The 26,258-nt window shown below is 40.1% G+C and overlaps 2 protein-coding genes across 13 annotated transcripts; one reads left to right on the forward strand and one right to left on the reverse strand.

Annotated features, from left to right (window-relative positions):
• Nucleotides 1-174: 174 nt before the first annotated feature.
• LOC112273108 (protein HLB1) lies at nt 175-6,496 on the reverse strand. 11 transcript variants are annotated; one of them, XM_090247540.1, is made up of 15 exons: nt 6,121-6,492; nt 5,910-5,966; nt 4,759-4,845; nt 4,526-4,601; nt 4,114-4,239; nt 3,792-3,861; nt 3,492-3,605; nt 3,208-3,247; nt 2,838-2,867; nt 2,592-2,654; nt 2,402-2,467; nt 2,034-2,149; nt 1,565-1,600; nt 1,343-1,462; nt 175-1,156 (listed from the first exon to the last, which is right to left on the reverse strand). In XM_090247540.1, the coding sequence occupies exons 4-15, from the start codon at nt 4,543-4,545 to the stop codon at nt 809-811; spliced, it is 1,149 nt and encodes a 382-aa protein (XP_090103666.1). In that variant the 5' UTR covers nt 4,546-4,601; nt 4,759-4,845; nt 5,910-5,966; nt 6,121-6,492; the 3' UTR covers nt 175-808. The 11 variants fall into 11 exon arrangements, with proteins under 11 accessions (XP_090103666.1, XP_090103663.1, XP_090103658.1 ...); XM_090247537.1 differs by having other exon boundaries at nt 4,759-4,849; XM_090247532.1 differs by having other exon boundaries at nt 4,759-5,341.
• A 944-nt stretch (nt 6,497-7,440) lies between these two features.
• LOC112279115 (protein SHOOT GRAVITROPISM 6) lies at nt 7,441-25,520 on the forward strand. 2 transcript variants are annotated; one of them, XM_024513245.3, is made up of 51 exons: nt 7,441-7,911; nt 8,035-8,125; nt 8,288-8,342; nt 8,645-8,788; nt 8,932-9,003; nt 9,126-9,216; nt 9,640-9,735; nt 10,068-10,146; nt 10,409-10,472; nt 10,774-10,877; nt 11,161-11,263; nt 11,584-11,673; nt 11,900-11,977; nt 12,197-12,264; nt 12,514-12,613; nt 12,852-13,028; nt 13,323-13,412; nt 13,709-13,774; nt 13,994-14,092; nt 14,237-14,311; nt 14,430-14,489; nt 14,607-14,696; nt 14,814-14,935; nt 15,286-15,415; nt 15,732-15,811; nt 15,944-16,079; nt 16,655-16,736; nt 16,874-17,031; nt 17,157-17,237; nt 17,459-17,559; nt 17,698-17,933; nt 18,257-18,366; nt 18,524-18,652; nt 18,958-19,032; nt 19,295-19,428; nt 19,695-19,767; nt 20,047-20,169; nt 20,481-20,668; nt 20,776-20,895; nt 21,346-21,406; nt 21,505-21,603; nt 22,112-22,212; nt 22,363-22,468; nt 22,649-22,762; nt 23,144-23,230; nt 23,683-23,781; nt 23,979-24,050; nt 24,238-24,323; nt 24,530-24,623; nt 24,879-24,986; nt 25,102-25,520. In XM_024513245.3, the coding sequence occupies exons 1-51, from the start codon at nt 7,869-7,871 to the stop codon at nt 25,204-25,206; spliced, it is 5,145 nt and encodes a 1,714-aa protein (XP_024369013.1). In that variant the 5' UTR covers nt 7,441-7,868; the 3' UTR covers nt 25,207-25,520. The 2 variants fall into 2 exon arrangements, with proteins under 2 accessions (XP_024369013.1, XP_024369014.1); XM_024513246.3 differs by having other exon boundaries at nt 17,698-17,927.
• The last annotated feature ends 738 nt before the right edge of the window (nt 25,521-26,258 follow it).

Consider the following 26,258-nt stretch of genomic DNA (forward strand, 5'->3'; position numbering starts at 1 on the left):
TATACTTGTATACTTTGTCACTCAAAATAATACATTAAATTTTTAAATAGCATATTCAAAAATAGAAAATCAAGTAAAAAACCTGTAATAGTGGATGCGTCCATGCAATCTGTGGGGAACAAGTAAAATCAAATAAAATGAAGGCTCAGTGTGAAAGTCATGTAAACGGAGAGATAAATAATATCGAAGAACAAAATTTTATTAATTCAGCATGGTTAACTACAGCCAAATTCTAGGCAAAAACAGTGACCCCGAGTTACCAGTCTAGACAATATGAGCACCTGCAGTGCTAACTTTGCAGTAACGGAGATACTCCACAGCACTACTACTGATCGCTATTACTCTTGGTCAGACTACTAGCACATTAGCAAGGACATCCCTTTTGCCTTTAGCGTAAATGGTGTATACAAGCCGAACGGCGTCTACCCATGCATCCATGCTATCCCAGGTATCTGCAATCTGCACACCAACACCCCTCGCAAGAATCCGTTCGTGATGATCTAAGGTAAAATGACAAATTTCACACAATATGTGGATTGAAACTACTTGTGTATGTAACAATAACGAGTGAATCCATACAGCTCGAGAAAGTCAACTTAGAAGCAAACGAAGAGATTGCATAGGGATGGGTAGTGCGAAAACAAGCAGCACATCCTAAAAATTACACAAAAATTACATGAAGATCAGAAAAGAATACTTTTGCATATTTTTATTTATGTACAATGGGAAAACGACATGGAGGCGACACAATAGTTAGAAACATATTTCTACACTATAGCCTCCCTGAAACATTTAACATACATTATCATCATGTCGGAATATGGCCTTCGATAAGATAAAAAAGAATAAGGTGTAGATAAGGGGTTAAGACAAGCACACAATCCATCATCAAATAGTGGACAAGGTCATAACAGAAGTGGAAGAATCGTAGGAGACGAACCAGATATTGTTCACCAGCGTCAGTATCAATGCAAAAACTTCCTCCAGGCGGGAGGCTGAAATCTGCTGTTGGGGCTAGACCTAAAATATCTTCCATTGCGATTCTTAAAACCGATGACTTTGGAGCAATACTGCTACTTGCATTAATTTCTGAGGTAAGAGTGCTAGAGTGTCTCGAGTAGCTATGTGCAAGGGACTTTCGGTCAACTTTCTCCATCTGTACAAAGAGACCCCCGCCAAACCCTTAACCCCATGGAAAAACTCATTGCTGGATAATTAGCAATGATTGATTATTAATGATAGAATTCAGGGAAAGTAATACATAAAAAACATAAATGAACTCAAACACTAAGAATCTCGCAAGTCCAGAAAAAATTTACATGCGTATGATGAAGTGAGTTACCCCATAAAGTGCCTCATGGTCGAGAACAAACCACAATCGCAACCAGTCATTATGTGGAGCCAGAGGGTCCCCAAAAGGAGGAATCGTCAACCATCCGGCTCGAAGGTAAGGCAGGGGCAACTGTAAAAACAAATATTTGAAACACAATTATAGACTGACTGAAAAATGCATACAACACGAAACGCCTCCATATGAAACCAAAAGCAAGTTGAGAGTTCTTACGAAATTCCGCACCCGCCGTAGACCACCTCTATACACCTACACTTTCCAAACATATATTTCAACTGTGAGTTAAAATCCAGATTCAAGCTTAATAGTCAAGCGATGGTACTTAAGCAAGTCTAACATAAGTGAACAGGCTATTGATGCATACCAACGTATCTACTCTATTCCCAACAAGTAAACAGAGACTCCAAATAAAAGACCATTTCCAAATATAAGTATTTCAGAATTGATTCTTTCTTGAGCCATGTTACATTTTAGTTATAGAATCATGCATTCACTACATCCACCGAAAAACTATAGTGACTTAACCACAAAAATCCGTATATTCGATGAAGCCAAATGTTTGAAGGAAAGAATATTAGCCCTTAAAGAAAAATTAAATTAAATTAAATTAAAATTAAATTAAAATTAAAGAAAAAAAGAGTGAAATACTTTTAAATTGGTAGTGAAAAGATTAGGCTCCTACTGGATAATCAGGCTTCAGCGCATGTGCAGAAGCTATGTAGATGGCACATGATGTGGTGTAAGCTCTTTTTCTGTGAGTTTTCTTCCAGTCCTTGCAATATTTTCTCCCAGACCATACTGTTGAGGAAGGATGCACCACATGAACAACACACCAAAATATAGATGGAACCAAAAACCCTCCTCGTCCTTAAAAGAATTAAACGCCTATATATCGACAATGATCACTGTTTACAAGAAAGCACCGTCCCTTCAAGAAGGATCAAGAATTGGTTCGTACTAACGCTGGGGTTGACCTCTGACTTAATGAGACATTTATAAGGAAACGAGTAGAAAAGAAGAAATTATATCAAAAAAAATTTGCAAACTTACCAGCACGGTTCCCAAGTTGTAAACAGCACGATGAAAGTCGAAGCGGAGTCGAATAGCAGCACGAAACTGGCGAAAATGAATAATTCAACAATTTGCGGAAGCTATCAAATTTGAGATCAAAAGAAAACATCTCTGTGTTGGCATTTCAAAACCAGGAGTTCAAATTTGGGGAGGCATTGGCAAACTGTACTTTTCTTATTGCCATCTTGATTATAGCACGTTCCTCTTTCAATGCAACAATGGCTCCAAGTTCCTGCGATTCCAAAGTCAACATTTGAACACCAGCGAGAAAACCCCAATTAAGGATTAGAATAAAAAAATTGCTAACAACCATTTCTGGGATTTAAACAATTCACAAAGCAGCCGCGTAATTGCAAAATGCTGTTCTTCTAAATTTCAAAAATTTGATAAATTGTTATTAAATAAAAAATATAACCTGCAGTGCAAGACCCCAGTTGTTCAATGCCTGCCAAGAAGAACCAGAGTGTTGGTCATACAAGAGATGATCATACTGATTTAATAACTCCACAAGTAGATAATGAAGAACATAGATTGCTTCTAGCTGGTGCACAATACTTCTTTGCCAAAGAAAGAACAACAAAGTCCTGTTAAGTGTCCATACATTTGGCACGAATGTAGGGAGGAAGCATCAGGCAGTTTTCTATCAAAACCTGCGGATGGGTGTACTTGAGAGCATCCGACAAATCTCTCGTAGACCAAAGATAAATAGTTATAAACTCAAACGTCTCGGGGGTCAAAGGCAAAGGTCGTTAAAGAGTAGGATGCAGTAGATTGGCCGCAAATACCTGAGGACTGTTCCAGTTCAGTTGCACAGCCCGGTCGTATCTGTCACACGCCTTCAAAACGAACAAGATGTTAGGCTGTATCTCAAATAGAACACTAAAATAGAACACTAAAATAGAACACACGTTACTTAAGTTTAGAAACAAAAAGACTTGATCCTCGCCAATAGAGACAATAACCAACATCGTTGATTACAGGGTTGATCAGAAAGACTGGTGCGCAATTTATACAAGACCAGGATGGTAGAAGTGGCAGCATGTCAAGTCATTAATCGACCAAGTAGCACCTCGTGTAGAGTAGGACAAAGTTGAACAGCAGTCTGATATTTCTTGCATGCGTCCTCAAGCAGTGCATCCTTTTCTGGAGAACCCACCTCTGGTCCTGCATTGTCTGCACTTTCCTGCCAAAAGGGGGTATTTGATCATGAGTGAAAGCGGCACAGATGACAATCTCAAATTAAGGGAGAAATAAAACAAAAACAAAAAAAACAAAAAAAATTGAAAATATGAAACATTGAAGAAATAGCTTGCATGACATATCACCTGCTCACAAGCAACTTGCGAGTACATATGACCAGAGAACACACCTGAAGAACCAGTGCCCAGTTGTACAGAGCATCATGGTTCTCTGGATTTTTCTCCACGTCCACTGCATACCTGTGAAGGAAGATGTGGATTCGTCAGACACATCCAGATTCAAGTGTACACAACAGCCTGATGAGAGTTACCTGAAATCTTACAGATCTTTCAAAACTTGACTTGCACCCAACTGCAAAAATGTGCACGATTTTCTCCCTTCCGAACTAAAGTTGCGTAGATACGTGTCATGGGGTTTTGATTTTGCCTTCCCAATTCTACTACATAATCTAGAATTAAAGCTGATTTTTTTAGAAAGTAACCATTGCATACCGCTTAGCTGCAAAAGCAAGAATAAGTTGTCGGGAGTGTCCTTCATCCTCAACAGCATTATCATACAGGATGTCTCCAACTATGTTTGCGCCACTGGTAGATGACCTGTGACTCAGAACGTCATTCCTGCACATGACGAGGATTGCACTCGTACTTTATAAAATAACCACCACATAATCAAGTGCAGATGAAGAGATAACAGATGCACAACATGGAAAACAACAAGATGAAGTCAACGATTAACTAGCATTCAATGACTCCAGAGTCCATCAATTCTCTACATGACCAAACTAGTTGATATAAAGCTCCAAGAGAGGACTGCATGTTCATGACATACGACTGCAACACAATGACAATGAAAACGAGCGAGCAAGTGAACACAAGTCAAAAAGCAGAGGACTTGATTCGGTACCCAACAAGTTCATTCTTCATGGCATTGCCGCCCAATATTTTAGGTTTCCACAGTAACTTGAAGCATCACAGGTGATCTAAAGAGAGATCGATTCGCAAAGAAAAACACGTTTCAGTGCATGTGAGAAGGACATAGATTTACCAGCAACATCAACATTGACTGCGCTTACTAACAAGGGCATGGTTAACTGAATAGGCAGCATTAGAAACTTCATCATCCAATGGACAACATACCTGTCCGAATCGCCCAAATGTGCCGGCTTCAAAGTTCTAGAAGACGCATTGTCACCATTGCATTGGGATGTTGTCTGTTCAACATCACTACCTACCCCATCAACCACACAAATCTCAACTATTTCATCGTTGAACAGAGGTGCCTCCAACAGATCAGCCCCAGACACTGTCCTCGATGTATTCTTATGGTTATCTTGGCTGCCTACATGCTCAAATGTTTTTAGATTCCATTGCTCACTGTCAGCTCCTTGTAAAACAGTCAGGCCTTAACCAGTGCAATTTTCTCATCCACTCTTATTTTCATAGAGATACCCTGTGCCCGCAACACCAGAATTGAGATCATTCGAAGGAGCGTGCTCTGCAGGTAGGAGAGAACCGTTGTCATCAATGTTCTCCGTGGCAAGGCTCTAAGATTCATCCACAGCCTCCCTGCTGTTTACAATCGATCCGTGAAAAAAAGATTCGAATGGTCAAATGCCAGAGGCTCAGGAGGATGCACTGCTTTCTTGATGCTATCTTCGGTTTGATTTTGTTTATTCAAATTGCTCAACGCTGTCTGTAACAGAACGCTTTCCAAATGCGACTGCTTCAAGAGGAGTAAGAGAACTTTAGACAAGGGGAAGGGCGTGACCCCCTGTACAAAATCTGAAGCATCATGTCCTTCCCGTCCTCTGCCATAGCTACAAGATCGGAATAGGAGTAACATCCTGTCCTCATGGCCTAGACAAGGTTCGAAGGGTAAAAGGCGATCCCTAATTGGAATAGAAGGAAGTGTGAGCTACGCTAAGAGGTGAGCAGCGAAGAATCCTAAGTATGTCAGACGCAAGCCATCAATGAGATGCAGTCTAATTCAACGCATGAAGTGGATGAGAAGAGCAAGTTTGACGAAAAAAATTGTAAAGGGAATGCATGTAGAGAGACCGAGCAAGGGAGAGACGGAAGAGAAGAATCACAACAAATTGAAAGGGAATGCAGGAGAAGCAGGAACAGGGTTGATCGACGCAAGGAGAACGGAAAGGGACGGCAATTGATAGCTATAGCAAAATGGGAGAGAAAAAAAAAACAAACAAACAAACAAACAAACAGAAACGAAAACAAAGAAGAACAGAAGGGCAAGGGAGAAGAGCACCAGGGAGGTTCAACTGACTTACAAGCAGTGGTAACAATGAAGATGCGCTCGCCTCAACTGCAGGGCCTACCAGCCAAACCTGGATGATAAGAGAAGTGAGTCACGAGGAGTGTAAGCGGGAGGAGACCATGCACCAGCACGCACACATTCCATGAAAGGGAAGTTGGCGATCAAAGCCCAGGCATCGTAGTCGTAGTAGTAGAAGGGGCAGACAAGAAACTGAGTCTACCAACCAAAAATCCTCCTCCCTTCTTCTTCTTCTTCTTCTTCTTCTACTACTACTACTGCGACTATACTGTCCCTTCTGCTGCTGCTTCCGCTTCTTCTTCCTCCTCCTCCTCCAATTCCTGATCCTCAGCATTGCTCTATCCCGTTGGAACGCGACATTGGCTTGCATTCATGGTGCGAAGCCAGCCAGCCGCACTGCGACAGGGGCCTGAGCTTGGGGGAGCATTGTCGGAGCTCGAAGTAGGACTTGGAGGCTGCAGCCATTCTTCCTCCCCCTTCATGGGTTCGCGTCATCGACACGTGTATCTCCCTCCTTTGGTGCTGCCAACGTGGCTCTCTTCAGCCACTTTTCCCTCAGAAAATAGTAGGGCGTGGTTTTTAAACCATTTTTTCTGCATGGCATGGGTACCCACCTCAACTTTGGGTGATAGCTTTGAACACATGAAAATTGTCTAGTAGTTGTAAGTGCTTGTGTGATCTCTAAGTAACCATTCTTTAGTTGATATGGTTGTAGTTGTGTGTGAGTTTTTTTTTCATAAGACTGGTAAAAAAGCAAGGGGTTTCACACTTTCATAAAAGTTAAAAGATGTGCATGTGTATGAAACCAAGTAATCAAACTTAATAATTATTTGAAAAGCTCTTTAAAATACATCCATTTTCTAATTCTTAAGTATTTTGAAAACTCCTGAACTGTGTCATTAGTGCACATGATTGCAAAATCAGACATTGTAATGAACAACCAAGTGACTTAAATAAAATATGAATAAAATAGAAATAAATAAATCACAATGATTTTATTTTTTCATACAATATAAAGGATGCTTTTTAAATGTGGGCTTGGATTCATAAGTATCCTTAAATATGTCACGTGACTATAAAAAAAATATACAGAAAAATCTTTCAAGCTAATTCACAAAACATCTTTTTCATTATCAAATTTTAAAATTTGTATATGTAGCATTACATGAATCTTTTTTACTTTTTGAGTTGAAAGAATGACTATACAGATTTTATTTTTTAAATTATTTAATGATTGAAATTATTGCTTTCAAAAAAGAAATCCATCATGTATGAGAGGTGAAAACGGAATACCTGCCAAGTTGCAATTCATGCGAGGTCACCAATCCGGTTCGCGACTGACGTGGCATAAAAATGCTCCGGAGAAGCGGTAGGGCATGGGAATGCGGGGTGCGGTGTGAAAGGGGGTCGAGAGGAGTGGGGATGCCCTGCTCTGCTCCTGCTCTGCTCTCTGCTCCTGTTCCCGCCCCTTCCCTTCCCTTTTGCCTGGCTGGACTCGATTTTGTTGTTCTTTTGGTCTCTCGTTCTCTCAAATGGTGGCGCACCATCGCCACGCCCGGCAATCCAGCCCCAACAGACACTCACAATCACACATACACACACTCACTCACACACTCACACCCAGGCAGGCAGGCAGGCAGGCCGCGTGGATCCCTTCACTCGCTGTTCCTCCATTCTCTCTTCTACGCCGCTCTCCCCCCATCTCTTCCCCTTTCTCCATGCAATTCTGTGATTACACTTAACAAAAATTCCTCTTCTCTAGCGCATGGAATTTCTACTTTGCGCCCTCTTGGTTTCCTCTCCCGTTTCTCAATTGGTCGATCGTCGCTGCCCATTCTCATTCTTTGCGTTCTCCTACTCCTCTTCATCCATGTTGCGCTCTTCTTCTTCTTCTTCTTCTTCTTCTTCTGCTTCTTCTTCGTTAACTCGGGTGCTCCTGTAGACCAATCCAGTCATGGCCATGGCTATTGAGGGAACTTCAATCTCTCCTCGAACAGGTTGTCATCACACCAACTGTCTTTTCACCATTTAATCCTTGAGCTCATTGTTGCATATGCTTCTTCCCTCAGATGACCCAACAAAATTAAATCTTCTTTCATTTCTCTGTTTCCATCTTCTAGCGGTGATACGAGTGCTGGTGGGAGCTGTGGGAGATAACTCATCTACTGTTCAAGATGCCGCTGCAGCTGCCTTGCGCCAAAATGCCCGACAGTATGTCTCTTTCCCTGCAATCATATATTTGTATGGAACCACGCAGCATGCTACTTAAATCCTTTTCAACCCTTGTGAATCAGGGAATATCATCAATCTCAGGTGATAGCCTACAGCATGAGTGCGATGTGGTTGATGGATAAGGGTTGTGCGTGACTGCAGGAATGCTACAACAGTCCTCGACTGCTGCGCTGCAAGTCTTCGAGGGTCCAAGAAGGTATTGCTTTCCACGAGTCTCTAACCACTTTTCCTGTTCTCAGAATGCATATTGTTACAAAATCCATGCATCTGGTGTCTTTCTACAAAATCACCTGGTGGTTTATGAGAAGGTTACAAAGGTAAGTATTACTGATGCTTTCATGTTGTGTCATTGCTAGCGAACACCATCTGCAACCGAACCAGGAGTTGTATGTCGATCATTACTTGATTTCAGGTTTAATCGAATTATTATTTTGATGGTTTTCTCTTTCGTCACTCGAGAACTCGTTGATCAAATACTATGCGGTGTGCATCATACAGCGAAGTGTTCAGCTGGGCAATTACCGCGCTGGTTTGCTTCTCATCATGGCACACACAGTGCGTGAAATGAGAGACGAAGAAGTCGATGCCGCGTTTATGCGTAAAGTCACGAAACTTGCTATGGCAGACCTTTCTATGAACAAGGTACTTTCAATATGCTTTGGCATCTGTGAAAGATTAAATAGCTTCGCGCAAAGCCCATGGACTGTGAAAGTGCTCCTGACGCCTTCAATCTTTAGACCTTCACAATCACATGTCTTTCACAAGTTTGTATTTGGTGTGAGCAGGAGATGAACCCGGATTGGCTGCACTCTGCTTCAAGTCTTCTTGTGGCACTTGGGTCTAGATTCCCCGATATGGTATTGCTAGTGTTTCCGATCTTTGTCATGGGACATTTGATTATGTAGGTTGAATTCTTTATTTTCTCCGAAAGTTCTTGTTTCTTTTTCGTATTTTCATTAGTCCTTGCTTCATTATACAGATGATGGACGAAATTTTTAATCAGTTGGGAGGACCTTCAGTTCCTGTTGTCGCCCTCGTTCAGACGCTGTCGGAGTTTGCCAAATTACATGGTTGGTTGTTTTCTATGTATTGTCTTAATCGGTCTGAATCTCTATTAGTGCTCCTCGAAATGAAATTTATCTGCTGGCCATGAGATTCTCTCCTCATTTTCAATATTTCCGTATCTCTGACCATCTGGAAAAAATATATTTGTGCAAACGGTGGTTTGTGTAAAGTTTTCCACTAATGATTCGACATAGTTCAAGGGCTGATGGCTGAGAATGACCTGTCCGTGACCTGAGGCTGCATATTTTAGAGTATTGAACCCCAATTTTTAATTTTCAATTTCTTAGAATTTTAACCATAAACTTCCTTGCTGATTCAGTACTCAAGTCTGTACATGACGTGTTTCCTTGTGCCTTCACAATTGCAACAGTCTTGATTATGATTGCTGGTTTGTCAATTCTGACAGTTTGCATTGTTTTAAATGAAAGCTTTGCAGTTTGCTCCACGATTGAAGAATGTACTCTCACGGGTGCTACCTCTCTTAGGCAGTGTTAAAGATTCGCAAAGAAATATCTTTGCAAAAGGTGAGGAGTTCTAGCATTTTCATTTTTATTTATTCCCTGCACCTCCCCCATCATTTGCTAGTAGCTATCTGGTGAACAATTCACCATATTCTTTTCTTAAGAGGTTTCTTTATTTGGTATATTAGCCAATCTACCACCTTGCTATGCCTCCATAGGAATCTGCGTTTCAAGTGTTCGTGCATCGTGTTTGGATGCTCAAGTCTTTCATTTCAGAAAAGTTACGAGGATGATTTGCGCTGACTTGGAGAGATGAATTCGATACGAGCTCTAGTTTGTATACATATCAAAGAATGGTATGTTTGACAGAAAAATGCAATATGATGCTACTGCAGCCATGACATCTTGGTGTGAAGCTGTTTCTCAGCATCAAGAAGCCTCCCGTACACCCACTCCGTTGGGAAGTGACCTGCAGTAAGTGGTTCTGATCATTCCCTTGCTTTCAACAATAAAAACATGTCACAAGGTCTGATGTTTTGTAGGAAATATAATTTTGCGGGTTAGGCCAGTATTAGAGTGCAGAACATAACTTGGACTCTATCTATGTAATGTAAGTTTTTACCTCAGAACTAGTGATGGAGTTCCAGATGAATTTCTTTCCATCATGCCTTTCGGACACATGCTATGCGTAAGGACAATACTAATCAGTATACTTGTGGAATTTGCCCCTGTGCAGAGCACTTCTGCACTCAGCATTTGAACTTTTTCTCAATTCGTGGGTGCTTTCTCGAGATAGGAAGGTAAGTCTACTCCCCAACCAGCTGCAAGCGCTGTGAAGCACTGAATTGAGTGTTGCAGTGCTGATTACATCTTCGTCCCTGCATCACTTCAGAGGATACTACTTGGTTTTTCTATTGCATCATGAAGGGTTCCTATTTGTATCATAGCTAATGAACATTTCTTGCTTTAGCTTCCTTTAATAAAGCTCTGGCTTGAGAGGATACGCGTTATCAGGAGTAACCTTCCCATGTTCACTTCAATATTTTGAAACTAGAAAGCTTATTTAGTGTTGAAGAATAACGATGTTGTTCCTGGATCCAGGTGCGCTCTGCAACGGCAGAAGCCTTGGGTGAACTGGTGGGTTTGATGAGCAAACCACAACTGACGTTGGCTCTTCCTAGACTCCTCCCCGCTATATTAGCCGTGTACGTATCCGTTATTTAAGTTCTAACCTCATAGAATAATTCATGCTGAATGGTTAGAAGAAGTGAGGTGTACTTTTACAGTTACTGGCTCAGCATCATGTGCGTGGTTGGTCCGCTTAAGTGTTAGCCACCTACCTTTGTTAATCATTGTTAAACAATGTTAGTATCCGACTCATGGAATTAAAATTACACTGTTCTTCTCCCTGTGTTTCCAGCTAGTTGGGGTCACCTTTACATTGTAAGTCGTTATCCCTGTTGACATCTTCAACATTGCTGTTGGCAGCTACAAGAAGGAAAAGGAGGATCCGCTTCCAGCTGCACATAGTCTCCATATGGTTCTGAATGCAGTATTATTGAATTATGGTTCTCCATTGGTCGATTTTCAGGTACTTTTGTACTTTTTATCTATCAATCTAAGGCTGGCAATTTTTGCCGAACTGCTCCTCTAATTCCTAACTGTTCTACAAATTATTGACTACTAGCAGGTTTGGTATTCACAATTGTTCTTTTAGGTAGCGCATGATGCGTATGATTCACTGAGCTCTCCGGATGTCAGCTCTGGTGGTCGCGGTCTGCACTTTATGGATGAAGATTCTTTCTAAGTTGATATTTGTTACAGCACAGTTCAGTAAGGGAAAAAAGAAGAAAGAATAAGATTATATGTTTGTCTAACCTTATACTATTGGATACGTGCATATTTGATCAGGCCTTGTTGGCCACGTTGAATGTATTACTCCCAGTGGCATATTTTTCTACAAGCAAAGGAAGTGGAGATGAACTTAGCTCATACTTGAAGGTGATTTGTACTTCATATAATTTGTGATGGGTGGCCGTGAATTCTATTTGGAGGATAGTGTTCATGTTGTATGTACAATCATTTTCTTATGCGTATCTACAATCTTCAGAGTTGATTGTCTTCTGAAATTGCTGATAGGACGATTCAAAGATTTGAGTTGGGTAAATTGGCTGAAATTGATGAGCTGCAATTAATGCGTTGGAGTGCTCCTTTCTGGTTCTTGTAGAGCTTCAACGAAGTTTTGCACTGCTTTGTAATAATTGGTGCTGTTTATCCAGAGGAAATGTACACTTTCCTATTGCACGTACGTTTCTCTCTTCTAGACCCTTTTACTGTACTATTAAGTGAAACTGTACATGAGGCTGATAGGACTGTTTTGCAACGAATCGGTGGCACGCGAAGTAAAGTTTGACTTTCTTGGTACTGTTCTTGCGGATAAGCCTATTGGATAACTACGATTGATTACTACTCCTAAGGTCATCAGCTTTCTAAGTCACACACTGCTTTGGGTGGTCTGTTTCAGCGTTTAAAAGCCAGAGAGGATCCCATACGGCTCGGTTCCTGCTCAGTGATAAAGCATTTACTAACAAGGTGCAATTATGTGAAATCCTACATGAGCTTTTTAGCTCACTTTAATATATTTATGCTTTCTTGAGTTTGCTCATTATGTTACCAATTGTATGTATTATATTTATGGAATATATTTCAGGCTTTCATTCTGCTAGTTAAAGATAATTCGTTACTCTGAATCTTTTCTTTTTCAACACTGTCGCCTAATTTTGCTGATATGCCTACATCAATTTTGTTGCATTGATGCACCTGGGATCCATTTATTTACAGGTTGTCTGAGCCATGGGCATCAAGGAAAGTGGAGCTTGTTGAGGTGGTGGGGGATCTTTTGCAGGAGAAAGACCTCAATACTAAAAAGGCAGTTGCCGAGGTATTAGGGCCTTATTTGTGAGCTCTTGTTATCATCTTATATGGATAATCGCCGTTTATTATTTAGATTAATTAAGATAAGTAGATGTTCTCAAGTGATTTCGATTGTACCTAAATATTGTTAGTCGAAGATATATCACATTTATTTATCGATTTCCATCTTCATAAAGAAACAAGCTATTACTATTCTGTTATATCTCTTAGCTAACAAGTTGTTGATATATCTTAATCTATTTCAGCTCATTGTATCGATGGCATCTCATGGGGTTTTCACGAAGGATACTGGAGAACCATATGTTGAATTTTTAGTGCAGCAGTGTGCTATATCGGATGCTGAGGTTGAACGAGTACAAGCGGAACATGCAGCTATTGAGAAGGCCATGGGCATGCTGCTTGCTTCTCCCAATAAAACCGAGGTTTTTTTTTGTTTTTGATTTTTCTCTTATACTATATATTTTTTTATTTCCTCTTTCTTTTTTCTTTGTTTTGTACCTTTACTGATACGTTTTTTGGTATGATTCTACTATCTTTAATTAAAGTATTATTGATTTTATGTTTGGAAAAAGTGATGAAACCTGTAGATTTTTATCCATCCAAGGTTTTGAGCGGAACTTGTAAAGGGTTGTATTTGTTAATAGATGGAGACTCAGCAGAGGTCTATCAAATATCTATCGATGTATATTCAGGATTTGTCAATTTCTGATGCACAGATCAATGTGGGAGCTGTTTCACCATCTGAACTGCGAGCTGTGAGTGAGAAAAGCTTGCTCTTGCTCGCAGGCATTGTCGCTAACGTGGAGGTTGGTCCTTTCTGGCCAGCTTTTTGAGGCACAAAGAACAGGATGCCTGTGTTAAGGCATTTGACTTTTAATTCAAGTTCTCAAACTTTCTCTTTTGCTTATAATCCGGGTTCTGAATAATGGATGACACAAGACGGTCGAAATGAGTGAGTCCTTTCTAATTGATTTAGATTTTGCCGCATCAAAAATTTGAGACGTTGTTCCTCATGTCACGCAGTTGGTTATTTATGCCCTATTTTTTGTCTTTAATATGTTGGCTACCTTTTTCCCTTCTTGTCCTGGTGTTCCTGTTGCAGGTCGTTCTTTGGCCTTTATTGCTGAAGATGCTAGTAGTGGAAAAGTATACGGGCGCTGCATCCACGGTATATTGTTCATTCTTATTTGATAGTCACTGCCGCTTCCTGTATTTGACTTAATCTATATTTCCGCGTGTTTCCACAATGATGATGTCTGCGGGGTTGGGGCTCGTGTGTAGCTTCTGTTACTGTTCTCTTCTCAATTGTTGTCATCTTTGAACTCTATATATTGATCTTAAAGATTAAAGATTACAGAATATACCTTTCTGTTCTTGAATTGCCTAGGTGTGTAGGTGTATTTCAGAGCTCTCGCGCCGAAAACTTGCACGTGCGGAAAGCATATATGTAGATTACACTTTACATGCAGATATTCCTCGGCCAGAGGTGCTCTCCGTTCACCAGTTTGTGACTAGTATTTTTGTTTTGTTTTATTTTATGTAGTCTTAGTTTCAAAGTTTCTTATTTCCTTTGATCGAAAATTGCAATACTTGTGATGTGGTTGCTTTAAAATGAAACAAAACTTTGCAGGAAGTTTTGGCTCGATTGTTGGTGCTTCTTCAAGATCCTATGGCAAGGGATCAGCTGGGGTCCCGCATTTTGACAGTGGGTACCTTATCCATTCTTAAACAAAACTGTATCAGTAACTTCTTGACGTAAGTATTCTCAATTTTTCAGGAGCTGGTTATGTCAGATGTACCTTACATTCATGGTTTTATTGCAGGTTCTTTATCATATTGGCCCACTTTTCCCACCAGCAGTGGTTCTCCTTTGGGAAGATGAGGTTTGTACATTTTTCTAATTTGCCTTACTTGAGACTGTTCGTTTAGAATACTGAGAGTAACCGAAACGTGTGTTGGAAATTATTTCCGATTCTGAAGGGTGGTGGGTGAACTTGCAGATTCCAAAATTAAGGACTTATATTACTGATGCTGATGATATGAGAGGAGATGCCTTGCAGCAGACAATTTGGGAGGACATGATCATACATGTATTTTGCACACAACGCCATGAGACTCCTGACTTAATATATTATCCACTTGCACTTCATCTTTTTTTATTGTTTTGATGCTTTTGCGAAGCTTCACCTTGATCGTGGTAATTGCAGCTGCTGTCAGAGTCACTTGATGTTATTCGGGATCAAGAGTGGACAATATCTATGGGCAACGCGTTTACCAAGCATTACGATCTGTATGTGGGAGACAACCAGCATTCAGCCTTGCTGCACAGGTTTGTGTCGAACATTTATTGCACGAGGGTTGTAGCCCACGTACCTATTAGGGAGACATTTATGGAATACCCTGTGTCTTTTATATCTGCTGTATCTTCTCTGCACTCTTTTGATTATTGTAAGGATGTTGAAGTCTTTTTGAACCGACGTAGGATTAAATTCCTACTTCGGACGGTTTTTGGTTCGCGAAGTGAGCAATTTTGTAATGGATTTCGACGCTTTCTATGCTAATGCGGAAGTACATGATTTTGCAAGAACAAAGACTGAGGAAATTATTAATTCGTGCATTTACAATCATAAAAAATTTCTTACGTTTTCATGATTGTTGTGCTTTTGGTGTATACTGCAGGTGCATGGGGATGTTACTGCAGAAGGTAAACAACAGGAGCTATGTGCAGCAGAAAATCACAGCAATGTACAAGCATGCCGACCTTGCTGACGAGGTTAATCGACTTGGTCTTGCAAAGGGCATGGGCTTGGTATCGACTCAGCTTTTCGACTTGAACGATTTTTTTAAAAAAATATTATCATTATTATTATTATTATTATTATTATTATTATATCGTTTTCCAGTTTTCTGGAGTGCGTTGGTGTTGAACAGGAACTCATGTAGTATGAATGCGGTGCCCTAACAATTTTCAGCCTAATGAATCATTTGGGATCTTTACTTATTAGGTCCCAACTTGTAATGCATGCTATCGATGAAACTTAGAAATTATATTAATTATATTTTATAAAAGCAACTTCCAACCACAAAGTTTTAGGTTTTTTAAACTTAGTGCTGTCAATCTGCAGGTTGCTGCCTCCCACTTAGATACGGTGCTCGAGAAACTCAGGAGAGTGTTAGAAAGCCAAAATCAAACGGGAATTCGCAGGTCTATCTGGCTGCACCTACAAAGCCTTCAATTTGCACTACGAAACTCGTTAATCTCTTCTCACGATATCCTCCTAATTTTCTTTTCTTTAGTGGCAGTAAATGCTAAGAGATTGTTTCTTTTATGTTTCAGAGTTATCGCCTATCTATTTTCGCAGGGGAACACTACCGAAGTAGATGACGTATGTGCTGCACTCGCTCTTATGTATGGATATGCGGCATCTTACGCGCCTTCGGCTGCTATTGAAGCTCGCATTGAAACTCTGGTGGTAAGAAACATGTCGACTGAACTGATGATGGCTTCACGTTTGACTCGAGACATCTTCGATTTCTCAACTTTGCCTATTTGCTTTGAATTAGCCTGGAGTTTACGACTGTAGGCATCAACAAGATGGTCTTTTCTTTTCTGAAGCATGCAACTGTTTTGCGTCTTAATGATTGGGACCATGTTTTCATCCAGCTTCTGACCTGTCAGTCATGTGCCTGCATGTCGGCTGTTGTGTAGTAATCAGTGGCCCCTGAAAATAAGTTAAAACGCATGTCGATCCACTTTTCGTTGTTTGCATCAGATTATGATTAATATATCTTCTTTTTTTTCATTTCATTTCATGTCACGACCTGAAAGTTCCTTTTGACTCAATAACAAGAATCGTAGCTTCCCAGTACTGAGATGTTAGAGGAAACTTGTTCACTCATCTGCAGTTTTCATTTCATCATCGTCATCATTTTACTGAAATGAGACTAATTCGGTGTCGTGTTACTGTCTTATTGCACTACTACTTTGGTTTCTGATTTGTCTATCTGTTTGTTTGTTTGCCAAATGCATGGATCTCATTTTCACCAGGGGACAAATATGCTATCTGGATTTTTAAATGTCAGATCTCCGGCAGCAAAACAAGCGGTCATAACTGCAATAAGCCTTTTAGGTTTACTTGCACCGACTTACTCTTGTATTTCTTTCTTTTTTCTTTTTCTGTTTTTGTTTTTTGTGGTTTTTAAACAGCCCTTTCTTCAGAAGTGTACTTCAAAAACGTATCTTCACAGTTTGATGATCAAATTGCAGGCCAAGCGGTCCTTAAGGCTGCTGCCAATGGGGCGTTTTTCCCTTTGAAGAAAAGGGACACCATGCTGGACTACACTATGGCTCTCATGGCCGATCAAGGTGCAGGCTATGTCCTGAGCACTTCCAAGTCGTTGGATGCTGGACTTTTGCGTACACAGGTTAGGCCTGAGTACAGTACAACTATTGGAATGAGCTGGAAGAAATGGCGGATCTACTCTAAATTGTAGTTTGTGGGAATTTTCATCTGGAGAAGGTATTGACTCTCGTTAATTCGATGTTACAGGAGTTGGCATTAAACGCATGCACAACTCTGGTTTCCGTTGAGCCGAAGCTCACAATGACTACCAGAGATCGTATTCTTCAAGTAAGTGCCTTCGTAAGATTCTTCTGTTCATACTTTTTCATCTCTGTATCAAAACAAATGAAATGTGAATCCGAACGTATTTCTTGATGAACTTCTATTTCTCCTCAGTCTAATTGTCTGACGCAATTAGAGATGTTTCTTCTGTGCAATGACATTGAGAACACTCACAACTCTTGATTCTGCGATCATACTAATGATTTTTAACGGTTCTTGCTTGTTAGGCAACCTTGGGTTTCTTCACCTTGCCACCTGAAACAGTTGATGTGACAAGTTCATTGCTTTCCAGTCTGACAACCTTACTTTGTGCCATTCTCTTGACCAGGTGAAATGATATGAAGATTTATATATTTATGATTATTTTTGAAGCAAGAACTGTCACTGATAGTTTACAACAATCCTTTTCGCTCTCTGCTTTGTTTTTTCTGGTCTGCTTACTGTGTTGACTCTGTGCTGCTGTCAGTGGAGACGATGGAAAGAGTAGGGCTGACCAGCTTCAGCATCTACTCAAGAATTTGGATCAGTATGTTGCTTCACCTATAGATTATCAGCGGCAGAGGGCTTCTTACACAGTTCTGGCACTTCTGAAACAATTTCGAGCTCTTTGTACAACTGGTAGCTGTCCCTTCAACTGTGCTGGTAACTGCATGCATCTTCGCTCAACTGCAGAGCGTATCCAGAGCAGCTCTGCAGGTATATGTGAGTGTGCTCATGTTGGCCAATTTCAAGGCTTTATGATCTGACGTCGTTAACACTCTGAGCGGATGTTGTCCTTGAGTTCAATGTCGTTGATCAAACTTTCCCAATGGGTTTTCGGTAGCATACGTAACGTTCATAGCTGTTTGAGTACTTAATGCTACTACAGTGAGTTTGTCTCGTCTTTTCTGTTTAAGGTAGTTTGGTCAATAGGATAATTTGATTCTACATCATATCATCTGCATTCTTCAGTGTTGTTACCTGCTAGTTATAATATTTTTTTTGTCAAGCTTACTAACCACTTTCTAACGGACCGTATTAAACAGCTGCCCCTCTACTTCCTCCGAGGGAGGGATTGAAACTCGGGGAAAGGATTATTGCTTACCTGCCTCGTTGTTCAGATGTATCCAGTGAAGTGAGAAAGACGGCTACTGAGGTCTGTGGTCAAGTTATTTTATATTTCTGGCTCAATTTTTCTCTTCCCTGACTGCATTAGTGTAAAGAGTAGAACATTAGTAGCCTCTTATACCTTAACAAGTAAATTCTTGGTGAAAGCATTATTTTAACATACAACTTTCACCGTGTCGATATAGATATTGGACTTGCTTTTCAGTACCTCGCTACTGCTTCCAAGGCCAGTAGGCGCGGAAGGTTCCGAGGATCGACAAGCTTCATATGCTGCTGTTTCTGCTTTGGAAGATCTTATTGCTCTCACTAACTGGGTGCGTTTTCTTTTTTCTGCTAATATGTTAATTTTACCTGGTGAGAGCGGATGAAGCTCTATAAATGTTCACTTTTTCATTCTTTCTTTTTTGGTTTTTTTCACATGCCGCTTGTCAATCTTCCTCAGTATTAGACTGTTAACGTCACAGAAAATGCTGATCTTCATCATATGGCCTCCAAAGTATGATTTAAGGTAGTACTGTGATTGGAATGTTCAGGACCATAATTGATTCAAATGAAGGGAATGTAGTCGTAGGTTTGGTTATGCTCGCTTCGCATTAACTGGAGTTCATCCTTTTTGTAGGAAACGTCCACTGAAGATACGAGCGTCTTGAAGGGAATACTAAGCTCTGTTGGTGTTTTGCTGACTACCCAAGAGGTAACGATGGTTTTTGTTTTGAGTTTCGCTAGTTTTCTCGTTTTTCGTCGAACTAATTTTATGTCTAGCAAATGATTTAGTTCGTCCCGAGGTAATTTTATTTATGTGCCTCTTTGTTTCAGTAAGGTGGAAAATTGTTAAGGCTTAATGTCTTGCATGTGCATTCGATGTCTGAATTAGCAATAATAGACTCAGAGCATTTAGAGATGTATAGGTTATTCCATTTGTTGAGTACTCAGGTGATGGATTTATGGCAATTTAGGTCGTGGCAGGATTGAAAGGGTGTGTTCCAGCCATCTGTGACAAAGTTCCTCAGTCTGCAAAAGGATCTATTATTGCAGTCACAGACCTCATTGTTCGGAGAGGGGCTGAAATAGGGGAAGCCGATGTATCGAGGTAAATATTTAAGAACCCATGGCTGAAGTCTTGCTCATATAAGAGTCCGCTCTTAGTCGATGTGCGCATTTGAGGAATATTATATGGATTCTTTTCTGACATCTGGTCTACCGTGATAAAAATCTTCTATACTTGAGATTTGCGGAAGCTCTGAGATCCAATCATTTCATGATGCATGGGTTTGGCGCTTCTTGTCAAGTTTATCTGCAAAGTTCAACTTATAAGGTGCAGCTAACCTTACGTGTTGCGGTGATTTTTATATGCAGAATAATTCAAGCTCTTTTTACTGCGGCATCGTATTTACATGAAAAAATAAATCGTCAAAAAGTTCTAGCTGCGGTATGAGAAACTTTGCGCACTTACGTTGTTATTTTAAGTTTATAGTGAACTCCTCCTCATTCTTCATTTTATGAATTCGAGGTACATCTAGCAATTGATTAGATCCTTAGTGAGTATGCTGGACATGTTTGTTCAGATCATGAGCAGCTGAGTATAGAATCGTCTGTTATTGACGTGCATCGAGGTGCTTGAGTGTGATGGTCTACTGATCTAAGACATAAATAGCATCAGCTGGTTCATTGTTTATGTACTCTTAAATCACTTATTTGTTATTTCCAGATGTGCTGTCTTGCTGAACATCCGCAAGCAAGGGTGGTGTTCAACGAAGTGTTAGGTGCAGCAGATAAGGATGCCTCAAGAACTAAGCAGAAAGGAGCCTGGCCAGTACAAGAAGCATATTTGGTGAGTGAACACTTTTATTTAATGGTACTTTCATACAGATTGTATTCATGTTTTTGGAGTTTTCTGGCTTATGGAGTTGCTTCCATATCCTTCCCAGTTATGAGTTTTCTACATCTCCTTTTTATGTATCACGTGTACAGAGGACTTGAGCACTTTAGATCCGGTGAAGTATTACGAATGCAGCAAAAGATCTTATGATTGTAATTATTTTTTTGTAGATGGTATTTATACATACATTCAATCTCTCATCTTTCTGCTTGTTCCTTTTAATAAGCACATTCAAATGGTCTAAAACTTGACATGGTCTGCAGGCTCTTGCAAACCACTGTAACCTATCCCTTCCATTTTTAAACTACGTAGTCAGCATCATCAACGATGTGCCTGTGTTCCGAGAAGATGAGGCTGATAAGGCTGACTCAGAATCTTCTCAGAATCTGCTTCCGCATACCTTGAATAAACTTCCAGCAGCTGCTACTCTGGCTCTTGGGTGTATCTTCCGGTAACACTCTTCCTCCAATTACATCATAATCTCCTTAGAAAACTCTATCTGGTGGAACAAATTGCCTCACTGATATCATGGTGGAAATTCCTCATCATTGTTTACAGAAGCGGGAATGAGGTCGCCACGAAAGCTGTTGAACAACAATATTCAGCCGTACTCTGTGCTTTGATCCTGCGCATTGGGAGTTGCCATGGAACAGCTAGCCTTGATTCCCAACCACTAAGGTAGAAGGTTGCAAGAGAATAAGATTTTGTGATTTGTCGCATAGAACAGTGGATTTATATTGTGATGTCTCAGGAAGCGTTTTTTTCCATTGCGAGATGTCTTTCAGAGCATGAACACTATTTAGTGCCCAGGGTTCTTAATAATGATATTTACCTCTTCGAGTAATACAAGTGCTTGTAAGGACTAATACAAGTGTAACATGCGGTCGAAATCGGAAATTTAAGATGGCTGATTGTGACTTACTAACATGAAAGTTTTGATGTATTCTCTGGAAACTTGTAAGATATAGGACATGATTATAATATTTTAATGCTACGATTCCGAATGTAGCAGTCACTTTCGTGGATATTACCACACCAAGAAACCACTGCCTTGATTCTCAAACGCTCACTTCTTACTTGTAGCTTGTTATCTTGTGTGATTTCTGAGTCCAGGTTTTACTTGTGCAGGGATGTCATTCCAACCTTCCAATCGTTCTGTGAGTGTGTAGGGGATGAAGAAATGTCTCAGGTATACTATGGGTTTTAGTTGATTTGTTACTTATCATAATTCCTTTCTTTGGCTTCACTGAAATATTGTTCAGTTTGTAACAAAGTGACAATTGACAGGTTTTGATGAGAGACGGGGAGCACCGACTATCTGGGGACCGGTGGACAGAAGCTATTGAAGAAATTGCTGCATGCTCAGCAAAATCAAGACCACAACAGGTGCAGTCGTTATATGGTTGCTTTGAGGCTTTTCGCTGTGACATTCTGTATCTTCTACAAGTGGAAATGTTAAGAATGGCGTTTCTCTTATCTAATTCTTCTCTCATTCCGCTCGTTCCAAGCTAGAGTTTAGGATTTTAGGCCATTAGACTAAGCATGGATGGGGAGGGCTATAGTTGACTTATGAAATGGCTTCAACTCCTCAACACCTAACCTTTAGGTATTGGTTTTTCTTTTTATTCACACTCCCACGAATTGCAAGGAGTATCACTACGTTCTCGGCAAGAGTATGATCATTATGTCTAAAACTAGTTTGACCATTTATAGAATTCGCGCTTTGTTTTGTATGAGATAACTAGCGACAGGCTGTAGTTATTTTATTTTCAACGGTCACTTCTTTATGTTGAATGCAACTTGTTAGCATCCTTCGAATTAATGTTGAAAATGAATATCTGTCTATTGACCAACTGACAGTTTCGTATATATGCGTTGTTTGATGTCTTTGTAGGTTAGTAATATCTGCACAATTATCTGGCCTGCCTTGAAGCGGACTCGTGACTTCCAGCGTGCTGCTGCTGCTGCTGCTCTTTCCGATTACATTAAGCACAGGTACTGTTTACTAGATCCTTTTTCGGAAGATAAATGCTAGTGGTACGTGAAGAAAACTTATGGAAGATTACAGTCCTTTTTAAGTAATATGCTGAAATATATGTCTTTGCGAATGCCGATGGTAACCTAGTTCTGCCTTGTATCTTGCAGTGAAGAGGATGAGGTACTCTTAGGACAATTGGTTGGAGTTTTATGTGCACACATTGGAGACGATTCACCTTCAGTTCGCCGGTTATGTGTGAAGGGACTGGTCCAGGTAACTGATGTTGAAGCTAGTTGTTGAACATATATGAATGTGCGATTTTTTAGAAGTCAGAGGCACGGTAAACACTACGATGTATTAATTGAATCGCTGGCTTTGGTCACGTTGATTGTTTCTAATCGTGCTACATTGTTTACCTTCAAATGTCATTTTGTACATCTCATGTTTTTGCAGATACCAGAGTTAGGAGTGGCCAAGTATGCATCACAAATATTAAGCGTGATTGTGGCATTGATAGAAGACGCAGAGGAAGAGGTGGCACTTGAGGCTGTTCAGGGACTTGGAAAAGTAAGTGATATTCTGTCAAATTAATCATCTGCAAAAGGGGTCTACAATTCTGGTGAACTGATGCGTGGGATTGTTTTGGACGTAGAGGTACTGTCTTGATCGATGCATTCAATTCTAATGTCAGAGTTGCTACACAGTTAAAATTTCTGTAAATAATAAAGGTTTTCCTTGCTGTCTGAGATTTCCAGCAACCCATTTACTCTGTCTTGTATCTTTCAGTAATGCTAAATTGATAACAAAATAAGAGTATTGTTATCATGCTTACATAATGTAATGTCTTCTTTACAGATTTGTTTCTGATATCAACTTCAAGCTTTTTTATTATTAATTTTGTAATCTAAAAGAAGCAGGAATAATCATGTTCTTATAAATGTTGATCAGATCCTCGATTTTGAAGCTGAGGTAGTACCAGAAGCGATTGTGGCTCCAATGCTACTTAATCTGTGTGTTAGATTGCGATCCCTTCAGGCAAGTGATAGCATATATGCTGAGGGAACCTTTACGCTTAATGCAAGTGGTCTTTCATGGTCCATGTACTCGAGGAATTATCGTACCTTGCTTTCCTTGCATGTAAAAATCTAAAATTGTTTAGTCAATTTATGTTGGCTTCTTCACAAGTTCCGACTCTTCTCATTTCAGTATTCTTGGATACCTTGAATGATTACACTTAGTTCGTTCTTAGAGTATATCAAACTTGTTTGAAGGCAGTGTGCAAATCTTACCTGAGAATTTCATATTTGGATGTTGCGCTGCTATACTACTCTTCTTTTCAGCTTGAAAATGGTCCATAATGCGACTTTCCTTTAGTTGTGGGAGTCCTTTTCAATTTTTGTTTTTGGTGTCTGAAGAACATACCAATGTGTGTAGAATAGTGTGAACCTGAATAACTCCTCCATCTTCACTTTTGAGTGGGACTATAGGGTCGTCAAAAGGAGAACACACGAGCAGCGGCATTTGCAGCTTTAGGTTCCCTCACCAGATATGCTGTAGGTGTCCAGCTGGAGGCTTTCATGGAACAGGTGAATGCACCTCTATCGATTATTTCTAGTCCATCAGAAAATTGTTTTGTGTCATGTTAATTTCATGTTCTGTTTAACGAAATGAAAGTGTACTCGAGATGTAGACGGCATTTTATTGTTGATCTGAGTAAGGGATGCGGTGTTCTAGGAGTAAGCACGATACTTAGAGAAGGATCATGTATCATATGTGATGGCAGGTCCATGCAACATTACCACGCCTAGTACTACACATAAATGATGAAGCTCCTTCTGTGTGCCAAGCTTGTAAGGTAGGCTCAGCTTTCCCTTGAACTTACACTCATTTTTGGTTTTATATGTCCTAGCAGTTTCTAGGCATGAGATGATTAACCATAAAATGAGCAATACTCAACAAAGTTGAACTAATTTTCCTATGTTCCATTGTCTTGAAAGGATCTGTTCTTTGTTTCAATCCTAATAAAAGTTCATGAAGTGCAGGATACTCTGAAAAGGCTCGCTCCTCTGTTGCACGCACAAGATATAAGGGCATTGGTTAATCTGCAAACTTACATTCAGAGTGAAGAGTATGTGAAGAGCCCGTATCATTGTGCAATGAGCCTATTTGTTAAATGAACTGCTCCCAGATGGAAAGTAGCTGTTGATGTTTCATTTTGGGATGTTGGTTTGGGATATTGTATTTTAGATGTACGTCTTCCTAAACTGAGTTTGGAAAAAAACGAACTTGGAAAAATTGGCTTGTATGGCTTATACGATTGTGTTCTTGACACAGGCTGGAGTATGATGAGTTTGTTAGAGAATTCGCAAAGCATCTGGTGCTACAATTTGGTGACCGGGTGGACACCTATGTCACTGCAGCTATGCAGGCAAGTGTGCAGAAGTCAATCTCTGTGACAGCAAACAGCTTCTGCTGGATAGCCTTCGTACCTCGAAGTATTTTATGTCTTTTGTGCCTAGGGACTCGAAGTTGCAAGCTTTTGAAATGGGATTTCGTGCCAGGTTCCACGATCTTGGAAGAGTAAAATGGTGGAATGTCTGAAGTTCTCATTTTGTGTCCTACTTATCTGGTTATCGTGGAACATCAAGATAGATCTCAGATTGCTGGTAGTGGCATTTTGCAGGCTTTCGAAAGCCCGTGGCCTTTGATTCAAGCAAATGCAGTATACTTTGCTGGGTGTATGCTCTCGGAAATAAGTGACTCGAGACCGTTGGCTATCTACCTACCTCAGGTATCCTCTTTTTTTAAGCATGTTCATGTTCAGTTACTGTTCATCTTGTGATTGTACGTGCAAACATTCAACGGGTTCAGTAGTTGTTGATTCATTACCATTTTGGCTGGAACAGGTAACCGGGGCACTAGTGCGAATGACAGCCTCAGCTCCGAGCGCGGTGGTCAGAGCTAAGTCCGCTTTGGCTTTGAGTTTATTACTTGATGAAATGAAGTCGTGAACCATCTGAGACACCATTTTCAAGTACTGTTAAATATCGCAATGTATGTATAATAACTCAGAGTGATCCATGTGTTTCATCCGCCATTGAAGCTGTAATCCATTTCGGAATAGCCTTTTTAGATTACACTTCTTTTTTCTTCGGTTGCTATGTCCAGTTAGACGTTATCTAAAATCTTATGAAAATAATTCAAATTTGTGAGAGTCAAGGTTTCAGATTGCGAAAGCACTGGACCCATACTACAAGTTGAGAGTGACTACTAAGAGAACATATAAGCTATTCTTTTTCAATACACATTTTCTTTGTGAGATTAACTGCCGGAAGCAATTGATGAGAATGCTTGAATCCCATACCATATTTTCGCATATGTGCAATTTGCTTCTTAGGATTGGTTGGCGTCGAGTTTGTTCCTATTAATGAAGTTATAATGATTCGAGATGTCCATGGAACTACACTTAAATGAGCGGGAGATGTAGGCGAGTTCAAAATGTGGAAAGTGCAAAACTGTTCAACGTTATGTAGAATGCTCCAGCAGAAAATAATAATAATAACAATAATAATAATCCAGAGATTCCAATTATCAATCTGTTCCCAATGAGAGGTCCACAATTGGTTAATAATTTAATTTTAAATGGATCTAGTGGGAAAAACATATTTGTCTCTAAATACAGAAAACTTCCATCGTGCACGTCAGTTTTATATGTGCCTTAGACGTCTCATTTATAATGGGAATCTTAGAGATGAAGGATTTCTACGTGGAGATTACCCAAGCGTGATGGTAATAGACCGGGGAGATGTGGGTTTCTGTGAGACTTCCTCATCCTGAAGATTTCTTCTGTGAAGCGTTCAGGTGTAGATCACATCACTTTTCTCCTTGCAACATTTAAGGTTTATATGTAAATATGCATGCAGATAGGTCTAATGCTTTACAATTTTGTGGTTTATGCCTACAGCGATATAGGTGACAGTTTTCTTTTAGAAACATTCAACCTTTGCCGAAACTTCCTTGTTCTGTTAATTTTTGCAATTTCACGTCTACTGTTATTCTATTG

The sequence above is a fragment of the Physcomitrium patens genome, chromosome 2 (genome assembly GCF_059467195.1).
Source record: "Physcomitrium patens ecotype Gransden chromosome 2, ASM5946719v1, whole genome shotgun sequence".
In the NCBI taxonomy this organism is placed as follows: Eukaryota; Viridiplantae; Streptophyta; class Bryopsida; order Funariales; family Funariaceae; genus Physcomitrium; species Physcomitrium patens.